General features: G+C 28.5%; 1 protein-coding gene across 11 annotated transcripts in view; it reads right to left on the minus strand.

The window, feature by feature from the left end:
* LOC127289355 (RNA-binding protein Musashi homolog Rbp6) overlaps positions 1-23,949 on the minus strand; it is a 999,297-nt gene that overhangs the window by 401,892 nt on the left and 573,456 nt on the right. For 7 of the 11 annotated variants that reach the window (XM_051317245.1, XM_051317242.1, XM_051317241.1 and 4 more), the window contains one exon: positions 5,324-5,380. The exons of 3 other annotated variants lie outside the window; for them this stretch is intronic. In XM_051317245.1, the coding sequence (XP_051173202.1) occupies positions 5,324-5,380 (57 nt within the window). The remainder of the gene's footprint in view (positions 1-5,323; positions 5,381-23,949) is intronic. One more of the 11 variants, XM_051317237.1, reaches the window with a different exon arrangement.

Raw genomic sequence — 23,949 nt, forward strand, 5'->3', positions numbered from 1 at the left:
GATTGCGAATCTCGCATCAGATTTTGAAAATTCAAAACGAAGGATCCAATATGGCGGGCGACTTTTTCAAAAATTCATCGGATTCACTTAAAACTTGTTACTTGGCGGTTTTCTGGTTCGCTGATTACGAATCTCGCATCAGATTTTGAAAATTCAAAATGTCGGATCCAATATGGCGGACGATGAATTTTTGAAAAAGTCGTCCACCATATTGGATCCGCCATTTTGAATTTTCAAAAAGTGACATCAGATTCACAGTTTTCCTAAAAGTATCAAATTGAGACCAAAAATTGCATCAAATCTTTGCAACGTTTTGATGCACATAAGTTATATCAAAAAGAGATCGTTTTGTGTATCATTTTAAGAAATGATACACGAAATGGTCTGATTTTTTGATGCAAAAAATTTAATCAATTTATATCAATCATGGCCGAATTGAATCGACTCAAAATTAAACTAATTTTTTTCAGATATTTTGGTAATAGTACAATTGCGGAGACCATTTCACTATTTAATTTGAAAATGAAAATAACAGAAAATCAAACACAATGTGCAATTCGATAATTAAAAAGTGACAGCTTATAAACATAACCTAAAATGCATGAGAAAACATTTGTCGATAAAATCAATATAGCCGAGCTTTTTAGAAGGTAGATGGCAGCACTTATCTATTTTCTTTTTTTAAATTTTTTCTGAATCGTTTTTATAAAAAGCAAAACTGCCATCTACCTTCTAAAAAGCTCGGCTATATTGATTTTATCGACAAATGTTTTCTCATGCATTTTAGGTTATGTTTATAAGCTGTCACTTTTTAATTATCGAATTGCACATTGTGTTTGATTTTCTGTTATTTTCATTTTCAAATTAAATAGTGAAATGGTCTCCGCAATTGTACTATTACCAAAATATCTGAAAAAAATTCGTTTAATTTTGAGTCGATTCAATTCGGCCATGATTGATATAAATTGATTAAATTTTTTGCATCAAAAAATGAGACTGTTTCGTGTATCATTTCTAAAAATGATACACAAAACGATCTCTTTTTAATATAACTTATGTGCATCAAAACGTTGCAATAGAAGAAGATACAACCAAGTTTACTGTGATATCGCTATATCGTCGTAAAGTACAGGGTTCAAGCTTTAATTTGACTCCTATGACAAATCTCTAGAACGTCGGATTTACCGGGTAGAAATTTTCAAAAACTGCCAAATACGTGATTTTTTGGACTTTTACCACAACTTTTCTCAAAATCCTGACGTGATGGGAGGTTTTCGATGTAAGATTTGGATTCAGCGCACCAAAAACTACGGGAAATGACTTCTCGATCTCTGACAATGAAAATTTTTTTTTTTTTTTTGCAGGCTTGTGTTATGAATCCCGTGACAGTTTCTCAAAATTCAAAATGGTAGATACAATATGGCAGAAAATTTTATAAAACTTGTTACAATTCAATTGAAATTTGTTACTATGGCGTTTTTAAGATAACTCTAAATTCATAATTACTAACAAAAATGAATTCAAGTTTTTTCTGTAAAATTTTCGATTTTAAATTTATCTTAAATTACCGAAAATTAAATTAGCAACTGGTTATTTGCTCTCTAAATTTGAATCAGTGGAAAATCGCTGATTGAGTAGCAATAAGTATGCAGCTAATTCAAGCAGTGTATATATATATATATTGATAATTAGCGCATATAAACTATGTCATCAGTGTATATACGCTGTTTGAATCAGCTGCATACTTATAGCTGCAAATTAGCGACGTTTCGCTGATTCAAATTTAGAGAGTGTATTTTGCTTCACAAATTATTGTTATCTTCAAAGGTCGATAATTTTTTTTTTTTCAAAGTTTTAATTTCATAAAACTAATTATTAACTTTAACGTGAAAGTTTGCTAAGAATTTCGTAATAATTATAATGGAACAAATAAAAATTTATAAAAATATTTTGAAAAAAAAATTCAAAATTTTTTAATAAAACGATTAAAACAAGTCAAAAATTGACGAAATATCACGATTTCAAATATATTAAAAATTCGTTTTAAATTAATCGAAACAGTCTGAAATTAGTCGAAGACTTTTAAAACTTCTCGAAGCTGTCCAAACATATCCAAAATAGTTTTGAACTATAAATTAAACCATCTAAAAGAGATTGAAACATATTGGAAATAATTTTATTATAATCAAAACTGTCCAAAACTAGTCTTAAATGTTTGAAACTAATTGGAACTATATAAGCGAATTTGAAACAGTGCAAAACTAGTTTCAAGTGCTTATTAAAGGAGATTAAATTTATAGTAATAAATAAATAAATAATAATAATAATAATAATAATAATAATAATAATCATACTAATAAGTCACGATATATGTATTAAAGTAAAGTAAGTCGCTACAAATAAAAAATAGTCCATTTATTTTTTGGATTTCTTCTCTTTGTAGGATACAAACTATTTTTCGCTAAAATTTAATATATAACTAAAGTAAATATTTTATAGTGCTAAACGCTAAACTATTTTATAACTATATAAAATTGTTAAATTTTGTATAGATGTATATTAAAATTAATCTACTTTTTATTAAAACGTACTTAGTTAAAATTACACAATTTTTCTATTTTTTTATTTAAAATTATTATATTTTTTCTCATCTTTTAATTAATTAATTATTATTATTATTAAAAAATCTTTTGTTTCATTTATTTTAGAAATTTTGTAATTCACGAAATTATGTGTAGTCTAAAAGAAATTATATATTTTTAATTTCAAATAAAAATGAAAATAAAAAAACTTTCACAATGATAAACAAATGTAAATTGAACTAAGTACATTTTTATTAAACCTTAAATTAATGTAAAATTAGTAAACATTTATATTTCTGTTTCTTGAAAATTTAAATTAGAAAATAGTGAGCAAATAATTAAAAATTTTAAAAACAATATTAATTATAGATTAAATTTAATTTTTTTATTTTATTTATTAAATTATAATTTAAAGATTAGCATTAATTTTGAAAAGTTTATTATGAATAAAATTTTATCATAAATAGTTCAATGTTAAGTTACATAAATTTGAAGGCAAACGGAAAAGTAAAATTAGCTGTGACAATTAAATAAATTGATATTATTTTGTTGATGGTAATTATTTTTATCTGACACTGATATAATAGATGTTTCACTAATTATAAATTATATTATATATTATTTATTCAAATATTAAATATACATAAATTGCGTCGCAGCTAATTTTTCTTCTCTAATTTAAATTTTCAATTTTCTGAAAACTTACGAATATTGTATTACAGAATTGAATATCACATATTTTTTTTTCAATTATATCAAGTATCAGAAGATAACAAGAAAGTTTGGATCGTATTGTAATTCTATGTGGATTTATAAAAGTGACAAATATTATTTTTTCTATAATATTCTATTATAAATTATTAATTATTATAGTAAATATTATTTTTTTAACCCTCGGAGCACACACCTCTTTTTTCGAACAAGTAGCACAGTCTGGGTCGCTGTGACCCTGTTTACTTTACAAAACTCCCCCATTTTTGAACTATTGGACTGATCAACACAAAAAAAATATTTTTTTATTCATTGAACCTTGTAAAATAAGAATATGCAGTTTAGAAATATTATTAAATTATTTGCATATTGAAAAAAAATTCGTGAAGTTAACTAATTAAAAAGAAAAAATTGAATTTAAAAAAAATGTAACTTTTGTAATTTTTAATATTTTAAGCTAAAAATTGGGATTTATATTCTCGAAGTGTGTTAGAATAAGGGAAAAAATACAACCTTATTTTATTTTTTAGAAAAGGTATTTATTTTGTAGTTTAACGAAGGTAACTTTTAAGACGATAAAAATGTGATTTTCACAACGTTTTAAAACTATACTTTTTTAATAACATATTTACTAGTATTTTATTATTTTCTTTGGATTATCATGTTACTTATTATTCCTTATTAGTTAGTTACCACTATATGGCCTTAGGTTCGTGTTGTATTGCCGACTTTTCAAATTACACTTCATTGAAATTAATGACAGGGTCTGTGTGACCCAGTATGTGCTCCGAGGGTTAAACAAAATTGGTATAATAATAAAACAAAATTAAATGTTGAAATATTAAAGACATATAGTTTTACGTTTTTTTACCTTTCCCATTAGAGAGGCAAAAAATTTTAGGTTATGTTTCTGATTTTACTATTGAAAATACCTCTTTATTAGATTCAAAATATTCAATAAAAACTTATTTTTATTTTGCTTAATTAAAAATTAACTTTTAATGAAGCTATACCTATCACTAAACATAACCTAAAAATTTTTTAGGTACCTTTTCTCGTGTCGTGTATGTTAAATTAATTGAAGAATATAGAAAATTATTTATTTTTCGGATAAAATATTTAAAAAATTTATATAAAACCCTTTACAACACCTAAAATTACAGCAGGATTACCTCAATATTGCCATTATTTTTGCAATGTTGTTGCAATTTTAGTATAATTGAGTCAATGTTGACAATATTCGTTTTTAATATTTACCAAAAACAATTTAAAACGTATATGATACTCCACAAAAGAAAGGAGATTATGTCAAAAAAAATTGTAGGTTATGTTTGTGATTTTTGAAGTGAAAATCCTTACAACACAGAAAAAAGTTGGACTCATATTTGTTGTATCTCAAAATGAATTCATGTTAAATGACATAGAACGTGGCGCCATCTGTCTGTCTCATTTTTTATGCATATCAAATTGATTATAAATTTCGTATTCAATTTAAGATGAGGTTTTTTCTGTGAGAGAATCAAAATACAAAATATTTACATTCAAGTTTCCATTAATATTCAAAAAATTCAATAACTAGTTTTTTTTTTTTGACTAAACATAACCTAAAATTTTTGCACTTCTTTCGTGAATCGTCACATATTTCTAAATACATGAAAACTAAATATTTTTTTTAATAGGAAATAAAAATTTCCATTGAAAAATATAATCTATTTATAAATCCACAGAAAATTGTAAAGTAATTTTAGGAGCAAAATTTTTATTATTAGTATATTATAAAATTTATACGCCATTACTTGGAATCATATAATACCCTCCTCTCTCTCTCTATCTCTCTCTTTCACTGTGCCTCTCTTTCCCTTCAGAATGGAAACTCAATTACTATCGATGTTGCGCGCGAACGATTGATAATTTATGTAGTATAATATGGGATGAAACGGTATGTGTATACCCAAGAGATCCAAACGTCCTTGCCCTGACAGAATGAAACATTTATGATATTAGACTGTATGTACGAGACGTTCACGTACCTTGGCGTGAACATGCAGCCAGCACTGTCCACCACATACGAGGCGGGCTCACCGCTGCTGAAATTAACACACAGAGGCTATGTTCACTTTCACACTATATCGGCACTGACTGCGCCACCCCCTGCACCACCTCAGTGTCACTATCTGTATGCTCTAGTTGCCTACCATAAATGCCATGTCTGTATTCACTATGCAGCTCTATCACACACATTTACTATATATATACATATACAACAACTACATATGCACTACCAGAATAATAACTACGTGTGGTAACAGGGTAAGGGCAATTTTGGACAACGGCCGAACCCATCACGCGTTCTCTTTTCTCTTTACAATCAAAATTATTGTTACTATATTCGTTTAAACAAAAATCGTTTCTTTTTTTTTGTGTCGACTTTTCTTTTTAATGCCAATTTTCTTTTTTTCATTTTATTTTATTCGTTTATGCGTTATTGTTATAAACAGAATTTATTACTATTAGTGGATTCTTTTTATTTTTATTGTCAATTCTAATTTTTCTTTTATTATTGATAATATAAAATACAAATATCGTGTTCTTTTTTCGATTAGTATGAACTTCGTTAAGGCCAGGTCCAAGTGAGGCAGCGCCATCTACATTGAAACTAAAATTTTGGAAAATTTTCAACAGCCTTTTCTTGTAAACAAGCAGGTAAAATGCTTTTTCCTTTATGGATAATAATTGATTATTGGCAAGATATACACCAGCTAAAACTTTTTTTGAGTTAAAATAATAAAAAAAATTTCATGTCAATAAATTAAATATGAGCACTTTTTTCACAAAAACTGTAACAGTACTTTCTCAGAAATTACAATCAAAAATGCAATTTCCATTTGGAAAATTAATAAACGCTAAAAAATACACGACCTGAGATTTACCAATCACGAAAATAACAAAAAAAAAAGTATTTTAACATAACATATTTTACTCATTATGACAGCCGTTTGGCAGGTTATATATTTCACCAGACTCACTTGGACCTGGCCTTAACACTGCGTTTCAGAGTCGCCACTGACGATATCTAAACTCAACTGCGCTTGCGCCATGATAGCTCTCTCTCATTGGCAAGAAAAAGCGCGCTTATATGAAATGCTTAATACTAAAAAATATTAAAACAGCAATGTAAAAACATTTTTACTATTGAAATTATTTTTTTTTTTTTTTGGTTAATTATAACGCTGTATAATCAATATTAATTTTATTAACGTACTTAAATATAATAATGATATTACTAATTTTACTAATAGCGAAAACAAATTTTTCTCTTTATAGAAACATATGTTATATGAGATCCTGATGGACGAAATGAACGAAAGAATTTTTAAAAATACCCAAAAAAAATTTTATTGTCTTTTTTCCAAAATTTTTTTTTAATCGAAAAAATTTTTAAATAGCAAAATTTAAGGTTATATATAATAAAATCGTATTCCTTACGTCAAGACAAATCTATTGGTATATAAATAATGTATACATAAGATTTAAATTTAAAGAATTAATGAAAGTTAAAAAATCAAAAATTCACATTTTAGATGAAAAATTTTTTATTCTCAAATGTTTATATTATTTATGTATGTTTATTTCAATGTTAATGCTTTCTCCACGAGGAAGCAAATTTTTTTTGCTGATCGTTAAGAGGAAGCAAAATGTTCAAATGTAATGAACATCTGAATTTACAACTTGTTTTTTATTATTATTGTATTTTCATTATTATATTAATAAAAACAGTTAGTTATTAGTAGTAAAAAATAAATAAATAATAAAAAAAAATATAATACATATTCATTTGACGAGAATGTAATAATGTTATAAAAATGATAAAATTAGTAATATTATTATTATTATTATATATTTAAGTATGTTAAAAAATTAATATTGATTAGAAAGCATTATAATTAACCAAAAAAAAAAAGTCAATTCAATAGTAAAAATTTAAAAAATTTTAATCAAAATGTTTTTATATTGCGTTTAGATACGGTCATTGGCAACTCTGTGTTCGGCTGTATGTAAAGAGAGGGGATAGTTTAACGATTGGTTTTAGCGAGTTATCCCCACTCTCCAAATGCAGAGCACGTAGTTTACTCAAATGCCTCCAGTCCATTTCTTCTCTTTTTTTTATTATTATACATATACGTTCATTATAATAATTTTTTTCTCAAGTTAAAAAATGAAATGAATTTATGAAATGAATATTTGTTTTCACAAGAAAACTATATAAAGGTATTAAAAAGCATTGCAAATTAAAAAGATTAATGACTGTAACATAACCTCAAATTAGAAAAATTGAGTTTTAACTATGTTTTTAACGCAAACTAAAATACAGTACAAATTAATTTCTATCAATTATGAAAAATATACCTAATAAAACGTTTTTTTTTTTTTTTAGATAAAATGATGTTGAGGCAAAATCTTCCGTCAAATAAAATTTTGACTCTGTATCATTTTTTTGAAATGTGAATAACTGAATTTTCCAAAATTTATTAAAATTAACTTTCCGAATATTTTTGTTTACGTTGAAAACCATTTTTTTTGTTTGAGGTTATGTTACGGCAACCGTATCCTTTTTAAGGCAGATGTCCATTTGAGAACGCAAAAATTAGTCTCTTATTTAATATTTTTTTTCTCTCATTTTTATTCTAAATTAAAAAAACTTTTTTTACATTTTTAAAACTATATATTTTAACTAAAATGAACAATTTTTGTTTTATTTTTAAATTATTATTAATTATTTCCAGAGAGAGAGAGAGAGAGAGAGAGAGAGAGAGTCAAACGGACGTCTGTGTTAAATTAATACTATAAAAAATTCAAATAATCCATTTTTTAGATTAAATTTTATTTTCACTTTGGTATAAAAAAAGTTTATAAATTCATTTTTTAAAAGTTTACAATTTTAATCTTTGTATACGAATGATTTTAATCACTGATGGATTTAAAAGCGTTGCATCTTATTTTAATCAATTTCGGTTATAAAATAAAATAAACAAAAAAACATTGATAAAAAGCAAAAAAAAAAAAAAAGATAAATTTAAACAAAATTTTAAAAAGAATATTATAAATTCTTGATTTATTTTAATCTTGTCATATATTGTGTTTTATATATGTATATATATTTGAAAATAAGGTCACAGCCATTCATAAGCAATGAAATATACATTGATTTTACTTCATTCATGAATTAATTCGTGACAACTTTATATGTTAATCTAATTTATATTTTTATAGAAAAAAATTAATAGAGCTAAAAACTATTTTTAATTTATGTCATAAATAATTTTTTTTTTTTATATTCTATTAACGAAAAATTTAATTAAAATTTAAATAACTGGAAATAATCTATATTGAACGTTTACAATTTAATATTAATTATTTATTAAAATGAGATGACACAATATAATTGAATAAAATATTGTGAATTTTTTTTTAATAGTGAAACAATAAATTTTCAAAGAGTGCAAAAAAAGTAAAATAGAGAGAGAAAAAGAGACAGAATGGATTTTAGTAATTAGGCAACAATTTGAAATTTAAATGAATGCATAACGATATCTCGAATAGCAAAAAGGTATATATATATATATATATATAGTTGAAAGCATATCGAGTTTCGTGGAATGTTGGTGAAAATTTTGTAAACTCCATTGAATTGTGTTTTTATCTTGTCAAAAGCAGTATCAGTACTTATTCGCGGGAAAAGAGAGTAAAGAGGATGGAGAAAAAAGAATGTTGGAAGGGAAAAAAAAGAGGAGGGGAGGAGGACATTTGAAATTGGCAAAAACGCTAGTCGACACTGGGTATTATTAACTGCGTTCTCCCCCCTCCTCCTCTCTCTCTCTCTCTTTCTCTCAACTTTACCCCAATATCGGGTGGCCTGGCGACATTTTCAAATTCTCATAGTGCCAGTATCTCGCACAATCGTGGCAAACGAACGCCTGCTGAATCGGCAGTCGTCCAATCAACATTAAAACACCAAACAGCACGACACCAAACACCAGCAAAACACCGACTACGAGAACACATTTAGATATAGTTTATATATATATATATATACAGACAGGATACTGATGGAAATTTTGTTCCGCTCGCATTTAACGTATTCCAACTCGTTCTATATCAGATAGACAAAATACTCAATATCCCGTTTTTTAATCCGTCATCAACAATCAACGAAAGAAAACAAAAAAAAAATTCACCGACGAATTTATTACTCCGTTTTTTGCATCTAATGAATGATTACTCTATTTTTTTATACGAAAATTCTTTTCGCAATCTATACACGCACTGAGAATGATTTAAATATATATAAATTGAAAAATAATGCGCTGGAAAAATTACAATAAGTTAATTAATTAAAGAAGAATTTAAAAAAATTGATGAATACACAGAAATAAAAATTTATTTAATTCAAAAATAATCGTTGACTATTAACAAATAAATATTTACTTAAACCATATGATTTTTATTTAAACCAATAATTTTTCTATTTAAAACAAATATCAGTTAATTTACTCAAAAATTATTTGCTTCAAGGAAATGTAACCAATTATTTGAATTAAATAAATTTTTTTTTCCAGTGCACTAAAATGAAACAAGAAAAAAAAGTTTATCACTTCCTCCCCCCTCCCTTATATCATTTCGTGTTAAAACCTATGCGCGCGCAATATATTACCCTCCCCCACTACTTTAGATATTATAACTAACGCGTGCGGTGATTGGTCCGCGCGTTATTAATCCTATTTCTCACTTATATAACGTGCGCAATTTTTTTAAGGTTATGTGATTTTCTATTTCACATATAAATACTCTCCGATAGATTTTCTTGCAAAATAATTTGACAAATTGAAGTATTTTCTGGAGATTTCTAAAATATATTATAAAGAAACGCTGTTATGTGCCAAAGTATTTATATTTTGTCAAAAAAAATTTATTTTTAAAAAATAGTATAATTGAGAAAAATTCAAAATGACGGGAAAGATATTAAAAAATATTCATTTTTTTTTTTTTTTTTTTGACAAAATATTAATATTCGCACAAGACAAAAAATCCTTATTTTTGAGTTCTCGACAATATTTAACCTCAATCTTTCAAGTATATTGCGAGAAAATCTACGGAGAATATTTTTATTGAAAATCATGTAATCTTAACTTAAGCAATGACGCATATTCATGATTAATTATATAAAAATAGAGAACACTTAAAAACCTGTATCATAATTAAAAAAAAAAAAAAAATTGCATGCAATAAAATTTATTCTTTTATATATGAAACAAATATATTTCTACTAATTTTAAAGGTAATAACTGATTTATTGCCAATGACATAATTTAATCGAAAAGCAGTTTTATTTCAGCGAATCAGTAGCAAAATATGATAAAAAATCAAAGAGAAAACAATAAATACAGTAAATGAAGCGAAAATTTTTTGTGCAAAAAGAAAAAAGGAACTAACGAACAAAAAAACAAATAAAATAAATAGAAAAAATAGGTGCCTTAAATTAGTATATGGACAATAAAAAAGTAAATAACAAAGTTATAATAAATGCACGAAGTAATAAAAAATTTATACCATTTATAGTAAAAAAAAAAAAAGAGCGAGTAAATATTAAAAATGAACAAAATATTATATTACATATATCAATATTAAAATTTGCCAGTTTTAATATTTAACGATAATAATAAAAAGTTTATGTAATAAAGTGAAATAATGAAAGCAGTAAATATTTGCAATATTATCGAGTAAAATTAATAAAAATAAAATATTTATTTAGTCCATATAATTTATTAAATAAAGTAAAGTAATAAATAAATTTATTATAAACTATAAAGTAAAAATAAAGAAGAGAACAATAAAATAAGAATCATGAAAATAAAAATAATATAGAAAATTAACAATGTAATAATTCAAAAATGAAATGATTTCATAAAAAGAAAAATCAATGAAGAAAAAAAAATTCTTTTATTTAAAACATATAGTATTCGTCACAGTCAAAGAAGAAATTGGTAATTGAGTTTTGTATACGTATATATAAAAATAAACTAAAAAAATAACAGGCGTTTTATTTTTGGAAAAATCGAAATGAAAGAAGCTCGCTCTTTAACTATGTAAAAGTATTGATTATCCTTCGTATAAGGTGAAAAGGTAATCTGCGTTTGTTACATTCTTTACATGGTCGAAGAGAAAGACAAGCCAATCGGGTTTTCAGAATTCACGAGAGCGATAAGAGATTATTGAATTACCCCTTTTTCCTTTCTTCATTTCCTCGCCCTTTACTTTCCTGATTTAATAAGGGCAAAAAACTTATATAGTCGTCGATCGTTTCTAAAGGGGGATGTAAATTTTTATCTCACATATTTTTCAATCTTTTTTTCACTCAAAAAAAAAATTTTTTTAATTAAACAAAAAAAAAAAATTGTAATGAAAATGAGAAAAAAAAATTCAAATTAAATTTTAAATTACATTTTAAATTAAAAATTAAATTACAATTTAAGTGAAAATTTATTTTTAACATAAACGCAACATTTACTGGAATTAAGAAAGAAGAAATGTTTCTTTAAATGTAGAGAAAAACAAAAAATAAAAATATTCCATGAAGACAACATCTAAGTAAGATTGTTTTTTCTCGTTAAATAGAAATTTTTTTTTGTTGATTCAAGATTCCTCTTTTTTCCGAGAGGAGTGCAGCACTTGTCACGAGGCCATTGTACGTGAATAATCTATAAAAGGCTGAGTGGTAGGACTGACTACTCGTTCCTTGTCTACTTGAGCACGACTCCTCCGATCCTTTACTTTTCTCCCCCATCCCCTGTTACGCTACCTCTAATCAGGGAATGAACCCTCGACGAGCGTCGCCGACACCAGAGTGTCACGCTACACAGACGTGTGTATTTGTTTGTCAAGTACTTCTGTTCCTCCCCTTTAAAGCAAGTACTTCCGGTCTACGTAGGCACGTATATATAACATATATATATAACGATAATGATGCATGCAAAAATCAAAAGGGGGTTAAGTCACAAACAGGTTAATCCATATTTATTTTTTGATCTCATTGTATTATAGGATTATGACTTTTATCAACACGCAATTTATGTGAAACTGTAGTCACATTCGAAATTTAAATCAAAAAAATTAATTTAAAACATTTTTTTTTAATTAAAAAAAATTCTTTAGAAAAAACATAACTAAACAAAAATTTTAGGTTAGAAACTTATGAATTTCTATTAATTATTAAAATACTAAATAATATAACGTTAATAATTAATAAAAAAATAATTAAATAAATAAAAGTGAATTAAAAATATATAATTGTCTATTTATTAAAAAAACATATAAATTAAATAAATTGAAAAAGCAAACTAAATAATTAAATTGTAAAATTTTGGTTTCATTAAATTTGAATTGTTTCGTTCTTTTATCATCAGATGGCGCCTCATTAAATAGACTAGACTTACTACCAACATATTAATCGTAAAGAGTGTTTATCTAACCTAATCTAAGAGACGCATGAAAATCCCCTAAACTTCATATAACTGAAATGCCATTTGACAGAAATTTATATAACAGAAATTTTATTGGACAGAATATTTACATGGCAGACAATTCATATAACAAACTTTTCATTTGACAGACGTTTGATTGGATAGAATTTTTATCGAACAGAAATGTCACTTAACAGAAATTTTATCTGACAGAATTTCCATTCAACAGAACATAAGTATAGCAGAACTCTCATTGGTCATAATTTAACTTTTGTATCATACATTCTCATCCCTGCTATATTTTTAACTTGTCGGTAAAGTAGACGTAGCGGTCAGTAGTTGCTATTTCTTTCTCGCGCCACAGTATGAATATTAAATAATAAAACTAATATTTTATTTCATTATTATTAATAATGAATACCTAATAATTATAAATAAATAAAATATTAATTTTATTATTTAATATTCAAACTGTGGCGCGAGAAAGAAATAGCAACTACTGACCTCTACGTCTACTTTACCGGCAAGTTAAAAATATAGCAGGGATGAGAATGTATGATGCAAAAGTTAAATTATGACCAATTAGAGTTCTGCTATACTTATGTTCTGTTGAATGGAAATTCTGTCAGATAAAATTTCTGTTAAGTAACATTTCTGTTCGATAAAAATTTTGTCCAATCAAACGTCTGTCCAATGAAAAGTCTGTTATATGAATCGTCTGCCGTGTAAATATTCTATCCAATGAGAGTTCTGTTATACTTATGTTCTGTTGAATGGAAATTCTCTCAGATAAAATTTCTGTTAAGTGACATTTCTGTTCGATAAAAATTCTGTCCTATCAAACGTCTGTCCAATGAAAAGTCTGTTATATGAATTGTCTGCCATGTAAATATTCTGTCCAATAAAATTTCTGTTTTATAAATTTCTGTCAAATGGCATTTCTGTTATATGAAGTTTAGGGGATTTTCATGCGTCTCCTAATCTAAGTATCATTTTGAACAAAGTAATGTTTCTTGTTTATTCATTTTTATCAAAAACTCAAAATAAGTTGCAACAAAAATGAGTCCATGTTTTTTCATTTTCATTTTAATTGAAATTTTTTTTTCACTGAAAAATGGAAAATTAAAGTGGAAATCAAAATTAAATTACTCGCCCGTTTAGTTCTTTGAATTAATTTATTTTTTAATTGAATTAAACCGATTTACCCGCAGTAGAAGAAACACTTCAACACAATCGCATTTTAACCTTTAATTTAATATAAAATTGTTATGACTATAACGAAACATAAAGCAGAAATGGTTAAACTTCCGAGATATAAAACTTGTTTTATTTCGCGGAAATAAACGGGAAGTGAATTCTGGAGAATGAAGAACTTGAGAATCGTTGAATGTTATTCATATACATATATGTAGCTAACACTTATATTCGAAGTCATTTTCATTTTGTTACAAAGCGATATGTATATATATATATATATATTTAGTTCATGTAAAAGGGGAACCGCGTCAACGAGGTTATAATAATTAGTTTCCAACTTTCGGGTCAAACGTGCTTTTATTCAAAGTGCTTGGCTTTTAGCTTCAGGTATATTATATATAAGGAACTATCTGCGAAACCTTGCAGCAAGAATGGATCGTTTCTTAAGCTTACTAGAAAATTTATTACAAAGTGGAATGTTTCAAGACTAGATTTCCGTTACAAAAGTCATTTGACACGTGCTTCTCATTGTTGAATGTTATATTCACAGTTTAATTATCAATATTAACTTTCAAAAACATTATGCGTTTTCGTTTCTCAAAAGAAAATAATTATATGCAGAACTTATACTTACAGAACTTATTTATTGTCTTAAGATAGAAAATAATAATTGATATATAAATTATTTGCAATATTTTAGAACGATCTAATACGATGGGGAAAATATTACTAAGTACTTGTGCGGTCGTGATCGCAATAAGCTATCTGTCTGTCTGTGATCTCTAATGTTTATTTTTAGGTTGATGCATTTGCTTCTTTACCCTTGTTGTCTGATAATGTAGTATTTGTTATTCTTGGAAGATGATCGAATTGAGGATTTTAGTAAAGGCCCACGTCAAGTATTTCTACTACGCGTGGGCGCCAAGTTTTTGGACGGCAGTCTTCAGGGTTGTAATCAATTATGTTTTCATGATTCTCGACTTGTAGAAATAATTTTTTGGCTATATCCTGTGAGTATTTGCGTATACTAGGTATTTGCAAGTCTTTGTGTAGTTGTTCATTTGAGACAAACCATGGAGCTTTTGTTATTTTCCTTAATATTTTAATGAGCTATCTACCTATCTATGATCTCTAATGTTATTTTTGGGTTGATGCGTTTGTATCAAGTATTTTGTCAAGTATTTCTACTGTACGAGGGCGCCGAGCAAATGAGGTATCTAAACTGCGCACTCGCTATTTATACTCGAAGTAAACTAAAAGGTGGGGGGAAGTGAATTGTCATTCGCTAACGCCTTTGACGCTTCACTTCTGAACGAACTGCTTTAGCAAATGTGATCTTTCTTATGATTCTACTATTGTTTTAAGAAAAAAAAAATTACTAATTTCTGACGGATTATCACAACAACTTGAATAAGTAATGAAAAATTACAAATTTTAGAAGAAAATATATACAAAAGCAGCTTTAAAAGCAAAAAATGATAACGGACTTGACGAATGGAACACCCTCGTTAAAGGCTTAAGAAGTGAGTTTGAAAAGACTCGACTTTTGAAAAAGCTGAAGCCATAGAACCCACCTAAGAGGAAATAGCTGCACAAGACTCTTCCGACAAGAGAAGTTGCCATGGTGAATGGCCGCGTACCTTCGCTTCCCCCAACTCTCTCTCTCTCCCTTGCTCCTCGGAAAGTGTATTAGGCGTATTTATGTAGGCAGTCTCATTGCGCACGAACTTACTGTAAGTACCGGCAGTTACTTAACTCGACAGTTTCTGGTATTGCAATAGCAGTATAGCGACACCGGGCCACGCAGTCACCGTGCGCTACCAAACAACATTTCATTCGTGTGTTGCAAACTTGCATTCCCTTAGCTTTCCTTGAAAGCTTTGAAACTGGAGCTAGTTATGGACTCTTGTATAGGTAAGGAAGGTCTTGTAAAGTAGTACCCCCCTACTCGTTGGAGAAAGCATCTCTTTTTCTTCCCCTCACCTTTCACCCCTAGCCAATCCTCTACAATACCCCATTAACAACGGCACCTCAACCCACTTTCACAACATCCAACTGTGTATATGGTAACTGTTCTTTAACCAAGCGCCTTAATCCGCTTTTCTCTTCGTGCTCAAGACAATCGTCAGCCCTGCTTGTCCTACCCCCTTCGAAATACCCACCCCTCTTTCTAATGCAGTTTCCACTACTAAACGACACCCACCAACACACGCACACATATATATTTACAAATACACTGTGAAGAGATCCTTCTCTAGGAAAACTGAGTCCGTCTTGTCTCGACTTCTTCCGCTTGGGTTCCTCCTCCATGTCTTCCTCTACTATCCTCGAATCGTTTATTTCGAGTTTCCTCCCACGGTAATTTTCCAGAAGCGCAACCACCGCGAATGCCATTCTGAATTCGTTCAAGTGCTTACTAGTTTGGTGAAGGTGAATTTTCGCATACGGAAATATATTCCCAATATATATATATGGACTTGTGTTGGTATATATTAGAAATACTGAATGCACTCCATTTCGAAATAGTTGATAGAAAATATATAAATTTATTAAATTTAAAAAAAAATATTAATATATTTGTTTTTAAACTCAGACAATTATTTATTTTATCGAAATCAAACAAAAATTTAACAACTTTAACCAAACACAAACTAATAATATACTTGCCAGTTTTTCAAAATTCAAAATGGCGGATCCAATATAGCGGATGAATTTATTAAAAATTCAAGTAATTCACGTGAAATTCATTAAATTAAGGGTTTTTGGGGTCGCTGATTACAAATCTCTTGTCAGCGAATTTAAAAAAAACCCATGAGTAATAAATTTCAAAATGAATTATTTGAATTTTTTAAAAAATTCATACGCCACTTTGAATTTTGAAAAAGTGAAACTTAATTCGTAATCAGCGACCCCAAAAATACCCTAATAACGTGTTTCAAAGAAAATTGATTTTTTAAAAATTTGACCGCAATTTTGAATTTTGAAAAACTGACACCAGATAATAGATACTAGATTACTTGACTGTTATCAAATAAATATTTATTTTTATCAAATAATTACTATTTGAATCAATAAAATGATATTTGTTTGAAATACAGAAATTATTGGTTCAAATACAATTTATTTAATTCAAATAAAATCGAGTATTTGTATCAAAATAAATTTTTTAATGAATGTAAATAATCAATTAATGTTAACAAAAAAATGAAATCTTTTACAAATAAATAAAGTTATTACAATTCTGAAGGAATCAAATAAATTTTTTTTCCAGTGTATAATTTTTATAACGAAACATATTCGTTTTTTTCTAGATCCGCAAAAAAATCAACAAAAGCAAATTTCTACTATTCAATTGTAAGATTTATATGTGTGTAAAAGTATCTCTGAATAAAAGATATAAATTTGACGTTCCCCCCTTTTTTTTTGGTGAAAAAGTTTACTAGAGGTGAAAACTCTTAACGACAGGAATTAATATTACGTGTTAAACATTACCGCACGAAATGGGAATAGTTTCTCGTTTTTATTGCTGTTTCAAATGCTTAAGGACAATTTTCATATATATATGAGTAGGGAGTACAGATATAATGATAACGATGGAAAGATGCGGTTGAACATTTTGTTGCACCTAGTGTGAATTTCTGTCAGTTATTTGTCACTGTTAACAGAATAACGTGTTTCATTATTTTAAAGTTTCTGTATCCTCCTTTTTCAAAAAAAAAAGGACTCTCACTTATATTCCACCTCTCTTTAATACAATTATAATGAATATTATATGTTACAATATTATTCTAGAAAGCAATTCTGTTATTTCATTTTGATTTCAACTTTGACTTTTATATTCACAATCATTTTGAAAAATTTGTTTATTACACAAAAAAAAATTAATTTGATTTGAAATAATAGCTTACGACAGGATGGACGCCCTAACATAACCTCAAAACTGAAAAATGGTTTTTAACGCAAACAAAAATTTAATAAACATTAATTTCATACAATTTTCGAAGATTTATCACGGAAAAAATTATGGTACACCGGTTGTACTCACAGTTTTCCTAAAAGTATCAAATTGAGACCAAAAATTGCATCAAATCTTTGCAACGTTTTGATGCACATAAGTTATATCAAAAAGAGATCGTTTTGTGTATCATTTTTAGAAATGATACACGAAACGGTCTCATTTTTTGATGCAAAAAATTTAATCAATTTATATCAATCATGGCCGAATTGAATCGACTCAAAATTAAACGAATTTTTTTCAGATATTTTGGTAATAGTACAATTGCGGAGACCATTTCACTATTTAATTTGAAAATGAAAATAACGGAAAATCAAAGACAATGTGCAATTCGATAATTAAAAAGTGACAGCTTATAAACATAACCTAAAATGCATGAGAAAAAATTTTTCGATAAAATCAATATAGCCGAGCTTTTTAGAAGGTAGATGGCAGCACTCATCTATTTTCTTTCTTTAATTTTTTTCTGAATCGTTTTTATAAAAAGCAAAACTGCCATCTACCTTGTAAAAAGCTCGGCTATATTGATTTTATCGACAAATTTTTTCTCATGCATTTTAGGTTATGTTTATAAGCTGTCACTTTTTAATTATCGAATTGCACATTGTCTTTGATTTTCTGTTATTTTCATTTTCAAATTAAATAGTGAAATGGTCTCCGCAATTGTACTATTACCAAAATATCTGAAAAAAATTCGTTTAATTTTGAGTCGATTCAATTCGGCCATGATTGATATAAATTGATTAAATTTTTTGCATCAAAAAATGAGACCGTTTCGTATATCATTTCTAAAAATGTTACACAAAACGATTTCTTTTTTGATATAACTTATGTGCATCAAAACGTTGCAATAGAAAAAGATACAACCAAGTTTATTGTGATATGTAGTAACACCAACACTTAACAAAAAAATTAAATATGGAATTATTTATACAATTAACACATTATTTATTACTGGATTACCTATTATTATTTAACGCAATCGCTTACATAAATTTTGAAAAATATTTAACGCTCGCTGGGATTGAACCCCCTAACCTAACACGCTAACCATTACGCCAACTTAACGTGAGAAAATAAAAATACAAAATTCATTTGATAAGTTGCGACCGAGGAAAATGAAGACTTGAGCAGCAGAACAATAAAGAAAAAATAATTATATAGAAATTATAATTTATTTAACATAAGTCAATATTTTCATTTTTTTATTTTATTAAAACTTAGGAACATAAATTTTCTTATTATCTAAAATATAGATAATATAGTAAAAAAAAGACAAATAAATTTTAGTTTTTCTAAAGAAAAAATCACTTATTTCTTTTGAGTTGTTGATAAAATTCTTAGATTAAAATTGTTAAATTTTTTTTAAAAATTAACTTTATTAATTTTTCTTTAATTTTTTAGAAAATTAATAATTTTAATAAATTAATTAATTGTTATTTAAATAATTTAAAATTCATAAATATTATTATTAAATAATTCCCTCACAGCACCAGATATCCTAGGATATTTCAAAAACATCCCTTGGATATCCTAGGGATACCCCAGGGATATCCTAAGGATACTTTAAGGATATCCAAAGTAGCGGCGGTTAGGATATCTTAGGGATATGTAAGGATGTCCCTAGGACGTCCCAGGGATATCCTAATCATTTCCCCGGATATTATTAGGATATCCTCAGGACATCCTAAGGATATCCCAAGGATATCCCTGGAATAATTAGGGATGTCCTTAGGACGTCCTAAGGATATCCACAGTATGTCTATATTATTTTAAGGGTTAGAATATCCTTGAGTGGTTCTAAAAATGTCCCTAAGGTATCCATAAAACGACCCTAACATAAAAATTAATTAAATAAAAATAGAAAACATATTTTTTTGGATGTATTTATAATGTATTTCCAAGATATCTAAAATGATTTACCTTGTCTACAAGAATTCTTTTTTCTACTTTTTCTTTAAAAAATCTCTTGAAACCAACTTAAGCGCTAACTATTTGTATCAAAAAATCGCTATCTCAAATAGTCAAAATTTGAATCATAATGATATCCTAGGGAGATCTTAGTGATATTTCTAAAATATTTTAACGATATACCAAGTTTATCCCTAAAATATCCTCAGGATATCCCCAGGATATCCCAAAAATATCCTACGTAACGGTGGTTTGGATGTTCTGAGGATATCCTCAGGATATCTCAGGATATCCTAGGATATCCTATCGACGTTTTCAGGATATCCTACATTAGTTTAGGATATCCTGAGGATATCCTTTTGTTGTGAGGTTATTACTTGATAAAATATTTTGCATTATTAATTTTATTACAGTTTTATTTGGTGTTAAAAATGACTTTTTATTTTGAGGTTATGTTATAAAACCATGGCGCAAGACCGAGTTGCTCTAATTAATGCCATACTTGTGGACAAACTGGCAAGGGCCTTTCCACTGCTTTGATATGTAGTTTTCTAGATTATATTGCAAACATGGCATAACCAAGTAACTGTCGTTTAATCTGGGAAATGCCGGACTTGTGGAAAAACTGGCAAGGGCCATGAGAGAGCCTTACTTAAAGTAGAACTAAGTAGGGAAATTTCTGCACGGGTAAAATTTAACCCACACAGTAAAAATGGCGTCATTGTTTGAAATTAATTTTTATTATAGTTTCGTTTGCGTTAAAAAGCATTTTTCAATTTTGAGGTTATGTTAGAGCGTCGATCCAAGCTTTATGAATTATGATTGATTTTTAATCTAAAAACAAGTTAATCTTAATAAAATAAATATATTTCCAATAAAATTAAATCGGAGTCCACTTTTTACAATAATAAATGTTAGGAAATAAGAGAATTCAATTAATGAATGAATTGAAGCAAACGATCTCGAAATAGGTCATAAGTATATTGACTCTCATAAGAAGCAATTAGTATGCCCCGAAGACGTAGAAATTTACAAGCCAATAATTGCTAGCTCACATACACACACAGTAGCGATTGTCAGATGTAGTTAATGTTTGGTCAGAACTCAATATTATTATCGGGCACAATAGCAATGCCTCGGGCAGTCAAAACCATTTTGCTCTTGTTGCGAATAAATTATAATTGTGGTCGAGGTCAACTTGGCAGTTCATATATATTTTTACCGTCGTTGAAACGAAAAAGAGGGATGACGGTGGTGGTGGTGGTTCACGGAAGGGATCAGAAAACGTCGAGTCAGGATCGTGTGCGGCTATCGAGTTATTTCAGCGGTAAGATAAGCGTTATCCGAGCGGGCCACCCCTTCGGCCATGAATATTAACGGTTCTCGTCGAGTGGGTTGGACAAGACGTAAAAGGGATCGAGACTCGATCCCCATGCGTGGCTGAAATTAATTTCGCTCGTTTGTCATCGGCTTCTGTGCGCTTCTCTTTCACAAAATCTTCGATCGGGAATCGATTTCAAACAAGCCAACGTTTATCTTTATTTGCGGAAAATCTACTTTCCGAAAAAAATAGAGAGAGAGAGAGAGGTTCTTTTTTTTTAAATTGTTTTTTGCAATTTAAATCCGAGTTTATTTTTCAATTTCAACTAGTATTAAAAAAAACTCAATCTTCATCTTCTTTTTTTTACTGAATGAGAAAAAGAACATTCAAATGGATGAGGCTTTTTCTCATTTGCATTAAAATCACATTTCGTTGTACGTAACCTTTTGCAGTAATTTATTTATTTGATATGAGAAAATATAATTTTAAAGATTCTTATCCGATTGGTTTTTTTTTTTTAAATTACTTTATTTTCCAATTAATCAATGTCTCGACTTGAGGAGAAATGGAAAATATATAATTAACTTTATGTAAGAGCAACTGATCGCCCTTGACATTGGATTAAATTAATGACGATATTAAACAATCGTTTTGAAACGGAAACGAGAAATTAGAGTGTTTGAGAAATGGGAAAATAATGGAATTCAGTGACCCGAGGAAGGCGTTTTCGATAGTATATATTCGTGGTTGGGCAATCCTTTGTCACGATTCTCGGGCTTTTCTTCGAAAGGCAGCAACGTGTCGTAGAAATGGAGACTCAGCAAGATTGCGATTTGCATAATGCAATTCAAGCTCGCGATCCCCGTTTCAAGGAAAAGCCAAGACGAACAAGGCAATTACAATGAAACTCTATGGGGCATGCCTGGCGGTTTTCGTGAGGATATGGTTTGCCAGAGTATAAAATCAACTTTCGTATAACGTTCCTCCTACACTCAACGTGCCAGTATCAAGCTTTATAAATATTCAACCATTCATTAGTAGAAGAGGAGCCAAAGTATAAAAGTCCAAGTCCACTATGCAATATTGAAGTCTTGCAAGTCGAAGAGAGGCCACTTGCAATTTCATTCGTAATATCGGTCTAACAACTTTCCTTATATAGGAACAGCAACATTTGATCGCATGTGGATTATATCGTTACGACGCTTTCATGGTAATGACGGTTTATAGTTCACGCTAGATCCAATCGAAATATCACGGATAATTTATACCAAAGTCGCTTCTTGAAAACAAAATTTATTTATTTTAATCTATATATGTATATAATCATAATTCAGAGTGGAATTTTTTAATCAGTCTGCAAAAGAATTTAAGCAACACCTGTTGATGAAAACATTTTATGAATAAAATTATACGAAAGAAAACGATTTGTACAAACAGGTGGACATGATTTTTTCAAAAAAAATCTTTCAATTCTTAAAATAAAAATCCACTACATACGCGTGCAAAAAAGGTTCTTTCCTTTTAGCTGAAATCCGATTCCGATAATAATCAGAAGAACTGAGGGTTTGAGGATTGGTCTCAGGGGTACAGTCGAGTGGACGGATCTCTTCTTTCTCTTTTGCTCTTTTTATCTCCCTCTCTCGTGCACATTTTTCCCCCTTCTTTCATTTTCTATCTTCTTTCTTCTTTGTGACATTTTTCTCTTATTCCCTCACTATTTCGATACACCCTCTTACCAAGTAGTCACGACACAGTGACGCAAAACCCTTCTCGAAATCAGTCACTCTCATAAAAGAGAGCTATTTTGATCCTACGTTTTTAGAAAAAGGATCACCTTCCAACAAAACAACAATTTTCTGACCTGTCCATTTCGAGATTTTGTTTCCTTGATTCCAGGAATGTATTTCCAGAAAATAGTTCTCCTGTAATTGGATACAGTAAGAAAAATTTTATATATCAATTTTATTTGATGTTTTAGTAATTGTATAATTTTGAAAAAAAAACAGCTGGAATAAAGTGAGGCACTAAACATTAAAAATGACGTTTTGAAAATGTAAGAGAGAATCAGAGAAAGTAGATATGAAGAGAGAGAGAGAGAGAGTGTAGAGCATGAAGCAAGAGAATCACTTGACGCTTGAGAGTGAGACCGGGATAACTCTCTCTCTCGTTGAGAATAGAGGGTGAGTGGATTCTGGCCTCTGCTCGTCTGTTACCATAGTAACCATACTCGCCCTTTGGCACAAACCAAGGGCCAGAGGCGGCAAATCTCTTGTACGTACAATAATCCAACCTTCCGAGGGACAGCATTTTGCAATCCGACTTTATCCTGATGCTCATTTTCCACTTTTTTCCCATTGGTGTCTTCAAAAAACAACATTGACGTCTTCTCTCTTATTGACAATTCAGCTCTATTTTTCCATTTGTCAATTTTTTATGTGTCACTATTAAAAATACTGATTTTCACTTTCACATTCAAATAAAAAAATTTTACAATTAAATTTTAGAAATTCGATTGAATTGATCAATGCAAAAAATATGCATCTTGTTACAATATCTCAAATTGCTTTGCCTATTTAGAAGACCCTTGCTCATTTTCTCGACCAACTTAAACTGAGAAACCTTCCTCTTCCCCTCCATCATCTGCTTTCCCAAGGACGGAATGCAATTTTCAGATTCTCGAAACGTAAACTGCTC

This window comes from Leptopilina boulardi, unplaced genomic scaffold (assembly GCF_019393585.1).
Source record: "Leptopilina boulardi isolate dan_hultmark-lab unplaced genomic scaffold, ZJU_Lbou_2.1 LbouV2_408, whole genome shotgun sequence".
Taxonomy (NCBI): domain Eukaryota; kingdom Metazoa; phylum Arthropoda; class Insecta; order Hymenoptera; family Figitidae; genus Leptopilina; species Leptopilina boulardi.